General features: G+C 43.6%; 1 protein-coding gene across 1 annotated transcript in view; it reads left to right on the top strand.

The window, feature by feature from the left end:
* The first annotated feature begins 547 nt into the window (after window positions 1-547).
* The window catches only part of LOC138663993 (zinc finger protein 432-like), a 29,857-nt gene continuing 22,096 nt past the window's right edge, over window positions 548-8,308 (top strand). Inside the window, exons 1-6 of the mRNA XM_069750391.1 lie at window positions 548-609; window positions 2,376-2,523; window positions 2,653-2,832; window positions 2,916-3,039; window positions 3,119-3,216; window positions 3,415-3,505. Coding sequence (XP_069606492.1) covers window positions 2,446-2,523; window positions 2,653-2,832; window positions 2,916-3,039; window positions 3,119-3,216; window positions 3,415-3,505 — 571 coding nt within the window. The 5' untranslated portion in view covers window positions 548-609; window positions 2,376-2,445. The remainder of the gene's footprint in view (window positions 610-2,375; window positions 2,524-2,652; window positions 2,833-2,915; window positions 3,040-3,118; window positions 3,217-3,414; window positions 3,506-8,308) is intronic.

Here is an 8,308-nt window from a genome sequence, read left to right as displayed (position 1 = left end):
ACATGTGCGGCTCCGCTCCGCACACCTGGTATACATAAGGCTCCGCTCCGTACACGTCGTACACGCGCTGATCTGCTCCAGACATGTGCACACGCGGCTCCACTCCGTACACGCGTGGCTCTGCTCCGTACACCTCGAACACACGGCTCCGCTCCATACACCTCGTACTCATGTGGCTCCACTCCGTACACCTCGTACAAATGCGGCTCCACTCCGTACACACACGGCTCTGCTCCGTACACCTCGTACACACGGCTCCGCTCCGTACACCTCGTACACACACGGCTCCACTGCGTACACGTCGTACACACACGGCTCCGCTCCGTACACCTCGTACACACGGCTCCGCTCCGTACACCTCGTACACACACGGCTCCACTCCGTACACCTCGTACACACACGGCTCTGCTACATCCACTCTGTAAACCCCTCCTGACCCCACACATAATCTTCCCCTCATCCAGCACCATGACAACCAGCACAGCAGAGTCCTGCATACACTGAGGCCCCTGATCATGTGACCCCTGACTCCTCCCCTCCTGTGACCTCATCACAGGTCCTGTGCACACAGAGCAGCCATATATGTGGTGTGCGGCTCTGCAGGTGGAGGTAGGTGCTGGAGATTCCCCATTACTGGGCGGGGGCAGTAACCCCTTCATTCCCGGAGATAGTGCCCCCAGCTCTGCCATGTGTATATGTACAGTAATAGAACGCTGGCTGTGCTCATGTATACAGGGGAGGGCGCTCTGGTTTGGGGACAGATGACACTTTCTCTCTGGGGTGGAGATTAGGCTACGTTCACATTTGCGTTGTTGGGCACAGCTTCGTCGACGCATACCGACGCATGTCATGTGCCCCTATCTTTAACATGGGGGGCGCATGGACATGCGCCGGTATGCGTTGTATTGCGTTTTACGACGCATGCGTCATATTGACGCACAGACAGGCGCAGAGGACGCTACTTGCAGCGTTTTCCCTGCGCCGAAATTCCTGCTCTGTACGATCTTATGACAACGCATGCGTCGCAAAACGCTGCGTTGTGTACATGCTTTGTTGGTTGCGTCGCCGACGCTGCGCCCAACAACGCAAATGTGAACATAGCCTTACAGGGAATGGAAATGTCGGGTTTCCTCCCTTCCGCTGTACAGTGAGGTTGTTTCCTATGAGTTGTGTTCCCAATTACTCCTGCTGATGAGAACACTAATGAGTTAATGTGTAATTGTCCCACACTGGAGGAATTCTTTGTGTCTTCTCCATTATTAGGCTGCTGTCACACTAGCAGTATTTGGTCAGGATTTTACATCAGTATCTGTAAGCCAAAACCAGGAGTGGGTGATAAATGCAGAAGTGGTACATATGTTTCTATTATACTTTTCCTCTATTTGTTCCACTCCTGGTTTTGGCTACAAATACTGATGTAAAATACTGACCAAATACTGCTAGTGTGACGGCAGCCTAAATGTTGTTGTTTCTCCTAATGATGTGGCCGCAGCTTATGGAGAACCGGCCATTTGGATCCTGCAGTATAAACCTCCCACGTTTCGTGTCTCCTCTAATGTGTATGTAGTTCTGGTGACTGATCCTGTAATTACTCAGTTTGCGGGAATTGACCAGATTTGCTCTAATTTAGGATAATTGATTTACAATAAATTTATTTGATACAAATTGAATAAATAGAAAATAGATTATTTTCTTTGGGTCTTAAAGAAATATTAATCATTATTCTCATCGCTCACCTTTCCCGGTGTAACACCTCTTGCCCAGACCTCCATTAGCTCACTACCGCCTGTCATCTCTTCCATCTTCAGTTTCACATTTCGGTGCCTCGGGTGATGATTACACCTCAGACACGATATTTTGTTGCCTGGTCAAGTGCGAAGGGAGAGCAGACTGGAGAATCTGCATGAAGTCCAACAAAATAAGATCCCTCAAAATCCCTCCGTATTCAGGAATTCTCCTTAAAAAAGCATTTGCCACAGGCAGCCATAACTTTCCTATTCCCACAACTTCCAGAGCAGCTGATGTGGAGGGAGAGTGTCAGCAGAGCTCCTTAATCTTTTCCTTCCCTGACAGTTCTCCTCTAGACTCAGAAGGGTTTAAGAACATTTAATGACATCATGATCAAGTGATCACCTCCTCCATGCAATGGAAATTTTTTCTGGGTTGTGTACTTGTGTCAATGCCCTCATTGACTCAAGAGCCGAAGCTCTCAGTTTGAGAATTGCTGATCTACAGCAATTATTAACCATAAATGATGGCCATACTTCTGTGATCAGTGGCTGAACAGTTCAAGGGCAGGTCTGACATCACTTTGTATTTCATATTTTTACACGGGATTCTCTATGATGATACATCGTTATCTTCTCCCCAATCAGGTCTCTGCAATATCGGATCCTCTCAGTGGAGATCTTTTATAAGAGAATTTTCCTGATTGACTCATCAAGGATGGATGGGGACAGGGACAAAATGGCGGAGAGGATATTACACCTCACTCTAGAGATCCTATACTGGCTTACTGGAGAGGTGAGAGATTCTGATGACGTCACATTACATCATTCTTATCTATTGGAATAACAGATGGACAGAACTGGAGAGGTGAGGACTCTGGAAATGTCTGTAGTGAGATTTATTAATGTGTCTCTCCATAACCAGGATTACACAGTAGTGAAGAAGACCTCTAGTGAGCGCTGTCAGGATCCTGTGTCTGAGGGATGGGGAAGACCCCTGAGCCCAATCACATGGCCTCCACCTCACCCCCTGATACATGAGGACATCAATGACCAGAAGATCCTAGAACTCACCTACAAGATGATTGAGCTGCTGACTGGAGAGGTGACACTGCTGGGAATGCTGGGACATTATACAGTAACGCTATGGAGGGATCGGGGGGATGATGGTATCATTGTATGTGTCAGGTTCCTATAAGGTGTCAGGATGTCGCCGTCTATTTCTCCATAGAGGAGTGGGAGTATTTAGAAGGACACAAAGATCTGTACAAGGACGTCATGATGGAGGTTCCCCAGCCCCTCACATCACCAGGTAATAGGACTAAATACACACGGCCTATAATTATCTGTATGTAAAGAATGAATTCAGTCCCTGTATGTGTTTCCTCCAGTTCTATCCAGTAAGAGGACAACACCAGAGAGATGTCCCCGTCCTCTTCTTCCACAGGACTGTAAAGAAGAAAATCCCAATGTTCCTCAGGATCATCAGGTAGATGGAGAGAAGGTGTCATGAGATCTCCCCTATGATGTGTAGACGGCTGTGAAGGTCTTGTGCTCAGTCTTGTTTTATCCACCAGTATTATATGTTTTATACTTGTGTAATGAGAACGGTGGAGATGGCAGGATTAGAGCTGATCATAGATGTGACTTCTCCATCTGTCTGTGACTTTTACAATTTGTATTTCAGGGTGAAGATCTGACCCATATTAATACTACAGAGACATATGTGAGGGGTGATGAGCAGTGTAAAGAGCAGATTCCTACAGATAACAGCACAGGTGAGTAGCAAACACTAAATGCAGAGAAATCACGGATTCAACTAATAAAAAATAGAGCCAAAGAAATGTGTATAAGTTGTTATAAATTAAACGCATAGAAGCACGTTCATACTTTTGGCCATTTAACCGACAAATTCTAAGATATTAACAGTGTTTTTTTTATCTGTTTACCAAAACATATTTAAGTTACTGCATAGTTACATAGTCTGCAAATTGCCTCTTCTAAGAAAAAGAGGACTTAAACTCTATAGCGCCACCTGTTGGAAGTAGCGATCCTACAAGTCACAATCAACCCTTTAACGAGTCGTGCAATATGACTTAGGAAAAAAGCCATGCGAATTGAGATACTGATTTGGCTTTTATCCTAAGTCATATTGCACGACTCGTTAAAGGGTTGATTGTGACTTGTAGGATCGCTACTTCCAACTAGATGGACATATAGTCTTCCTTCAACCTTAATAACTATGTAACTATGTAACAGGTGGCGCTATAGAGTTTAAGTCCTCTTTTTCTCAGAAGAGGCAATTTGCATATTATATTTCCCAGAGGAGCATTGCACGGCGAATAAACCTCCTTATCTTGACAAGCCAGAGATGGTATGTCACTCTCCATAAGGAGAAACGATACCCCTTAGACCCCAGTTACATAGTCTGCACTTTAAACCCATATTGACAATCGGCTTTAATTTGAGGATATTCATATCCTAATTGGAGTAAGGGTTTAGGAATTACAGTTCTTTAATATGTAGCTGCCTCTTTTTCAAGGGACCAAAAGTAATTGGACAATTATTGCAAAAGGTCTTTAACCCTTTCATGACCTTGGGATTTTTCGTTTTTCCGTGTTCGTTTTTCACTCCTCTCCTTCCCAGAGCCATAACTTTTTTATTTTTCCATCAATTTGGCCATGTGAGGACTTATTTTTTGCGGGACGAGTTGTACTTTTGAACGACATCATTGGTTTTAGCATGTCGTGTACTAGAAAACGGGAAAAAAATTCCAAGTGCGGTGAAATTGCAAAAAAAGTGCAATCCCACAATTGTTTTTTGTTTGGCTTTTTTGCTAGGTTCACTAAATGCTAAAACTGACCTGCCATTATGATTCTCCAGGTCAGTACGAGTTCATAGACACCTAACATGACTAGGTTATTTTTTACCTAAGTGGTGAAAAAAAATTCCAAACTTTGCTAAAAAAAAAAAAAAAAAAATTGCGCCATTTTCCGATACCTGTAGCGTCTCCATTTTTCATGATCTGGGGTCGGTTGAGGGCTTATTTTTTGCGTGCCGAGATGACGTTTTTAATGATAGCATTTTGGTGCAGATACGTTCTTTTGATCGCCCGTTATTGCATTTTAATGCAATGTCGCGGCAACCAAAAAAACATAATTCTGGCGTTTCTAATTTTTTTCTCGCTACGCTGTTTAGCGATCAGGTTAATGCTTTTTTTTAGTTGATAGATCGGGCGATTCTGAGCGCGGCGATACCAAATATGCGTAGATTTGATATTTTTTTTATTGATTTATTTTGATTGGGGCGAAAGGGGGGTGATTTAAACTTTATATATTTTTTTTATTTTTTTCACATTTTTTTTTTTTTACTTTTGCCATGCTTCAATAGCCTCCATGGGATGCTAGAAGCAGGCACAGCACTATTGCGTCTGCTACATAGCAGCGATCTGCTATTCGCTGCTATGTAGCTGAAAATCAGGTGTGCTGTGAGCGCCGACCACAGGGTGGCGCTCACAGCTGCTGGCGATCAGTAACCATAGAGGTCTCAAGGACCTCTATGGTTACAATTCTGAAGCATCGCCGACCCCTGATCATGTGACGGGGGTCGGCGATTACGTCATTTCCGGCCGCCCGGCCGGAAGCGGTAGTTAAATGCCGCTGTCTGCATTTGACAGCGGCATTTAACTAGTTAATAGGCGCGGGCAGATCGCGATTCTGCTCGCGCCTATTACGGGCACATGTCAGCTGTTCAAAACAGCTGACATGTCCCGGTTTTGATGCGGGCTCACCGCCGGAGCCCGCATCAAAGCAGGGGATCTGACCTCAGACGTACTATCCCGTCCGAGGTCAGAAAGGGGTTAATGGGCTTTTCTATCATTAATCCTTCATCAGTTAAGCAGGTAAAAGATCTGGAGCTGATTCCAGGTGCTGCTTTTGCATTTGTAACCTGTTGCTGTGAACCCACCACATACAATCAAATTAGCTCTCAATGAAAGAGAAACAGACAATCATTTGGATGAAAAAAAGAAGAAATCCATCAGAGAGATAGCAGAAATGTTAGGAGTGGCCAAATCAACAGTTTTTACATTTTACTAAAAAAAACAAAAAACAACGCACTAGTGAGCTTGGGAACTTTAAAAATGCCTAGATGTCCACAGAAGACAACATTGGTGGATGATCGCAGAATCCTTTTCATGGTGAAGAAAATCCCCTTGAAAACATCCTACAAGTGGAGAACACTGTCCAGGAAGTATCTAAGTCTAACATAAAGCGAATACTTCATGAGCACAAATACAGAGGGTTCACCACAAGGTGCAAACCATTTATCTGCCTTAAAAATGGAAAAGGCCAGTTTAGACTTTGCCAAAAAGCATCTAAAGAAGCCAGCCCATTTCTGGGAAAGCATTCTTAGGACAAATGAAACTAAGGTAACAAAATGATGTGAAAAAGAAAGTATGGAGAAGGCTTAGATCAACTCATGATCCAAAGCACCCCACATCCTCTGTAACACATAGTGGAGGCAGTGTAATGGCATGGGCATGCATGGCTTCCAATGGCAAAGGGACATTGGTGGTTATTGATGATGTGACTGAAGACCGAAGCAGCCGGATAAATTCTGAGCTGTACAGGGCGATACATTCTGCTCAGATTCAACCAAGTGCAGTAAGGTTGATTGGACGGGCTTCACAGTAGAGATGGACAATGACCCAAAACATACTGAAACAGCAACACAGGGATTTTATAAGGCTAAGGGCTCATCTCCACTTGTGTGAGAAAAAAATGGTCCGATTTACAGACCGAAAAAACTGATGTAACGTCTGCGAGTGTCATGCGATTTTTTTTTTATCGCAACATCCGTATGACATCCGTATTGCTGTCCGATTTTTACGCACGGGTCTCCTTTGAAAAGCCGGTAATTCAGCGCAGAGTACAGTAAAATCACACTGACAGGTTAGATGAGAGTAGATATATACACATAGAATAGGTATATATACATATATATATGTCAGGGAGACACCTATATATATATATATATTTATATTTAATGCAGCGCGAGACAGCTTAAAAGCTGGTAATTCAATTACCGGCTTTTGCTTTCTCCTTCCTAAACCCGACATGATATGAGACATGGTTTACATACAGTAAACCATCTCATATCACCATTTTTTTGCATATTCCACACTACTAATGTCAGTAGTGTGTATATGCAAAATTTGGGCGTTCTAGCTATTATATTTAAGGGTTAAATGGCGGAAAAAATTGGCGTGGGCTCCCGCACAATTTTCTCCGCCAGAGTAGTAAAGCCAGTGACTGGGGGCAGATATTAATAGCCTGGAGAGGGTCCACGGTTATTGGCCCCCCCCCTGGCTAAAAACTCCTGCCCCCAGCCACCCCAGAAAAGGCACATCTGGAAGATGCGCCTATTCTGGCACTTGGCCACTCTCTTCCCATTCCCGTGTAGCGGTGGGATATGGGGTAATGAAGGGTTAATGCCACCTTGCTATTGTAAGGTGACATTAAGCCTAATTAATAATGGAGAGGCGTCAATTATGACACCTATCCATTATTAATCCAATTGAATGAAAGAGTTAAAAAAAACACACACATTATTAAAAATTATTTTAATGAAATAAAATCAAAGGTTGTTGTAATATTTTATTTAACGCCCAATCCAATCACTGAAGACCCTCGTTCTGTAAAAGAAAAAACATAATAAACCAACAATATACTTACCTTCCGCAGATCTGTAAAGTCCAACGATGTAAATCCTTCTGAAGGGGTTAAAACATTTTGCAGCCAGGAGTTCTGCTAATGCAACGCTACTCCTCGCTGCAAAACCCCAGGGAATGAAGGTAAAGTAGGTCAATGACCTATATTTAGCTTCATTTGCGGTGACGCGCCCTCTGCTGGCTGTTCATACCTCTGCTGGCTGTTCATAGATCGTGGGAACTTTCCTAGAAAGTTCCCAGGCTTTCTAGGAAAGTTCACACGATCTATGAACAGCCAGCAGAGGACGCCTCACCGCAAATGAAGCTAAATATAGGTCATTGACCTACTTTACCTTCATTCCCTGGGGTTTTGCAGCGAGGAGTAGCGTTGCATTAGCAGAACTCCTGGCTGCAAAATGTTTTAACCCCTTCAGAAGGATTTACATCGTTGGACTTTACAGATCTGCGGAAGGTAAGTATATTGTTGGTTTATTATGTTTTTTCTTTTACAGAACGAGGGTCTTCAGTGATTGGATTGGGCGTTAAATAAAATATTACAACAACCTTTGATTTTATTTCATTAAAATAATTTTTAATAATGTGTGTGTGTTTTTTTTAACCCTTTCATTCAATTGGATTAATAATGGATAGGTGTCATAATTGACGCCTCTCCATTATTAATTAGGCTTACTGTCACCTTACAATAGCAAGGTGGCATTAACCCTTCATTACCCCATATCCCACCGCTACACGGGAATGGGAAGAGAGTGGCCAAGTGCCAGAATAGGCGCATCTTCCAGATGTGCCTTTTCTGGGGTGGCTGGGGGCAGGAGTTTTTAGCCAGGGGGGGGCCAATAACAGTGGACCCTCT

This window comes from Ranitomeya imitator, chromosome 2, assembly GCF_032444005.1.
Source record: "Ranitomeya imitator isolate aRanImi1 chromosome 2, aRanImi1.pri, whole genome shotgun sequence".
Taxonomy (NCBI): domain Eukaryota; kingdom Metazoa; phylum Chordata; class Amphibia; order Anura; family Dendrobatidae; genus Ranitomeya; species Ranitomeya imitator.
This window is presented reverse-complemented; position numbering and strand designations above follow the sequence as displayed.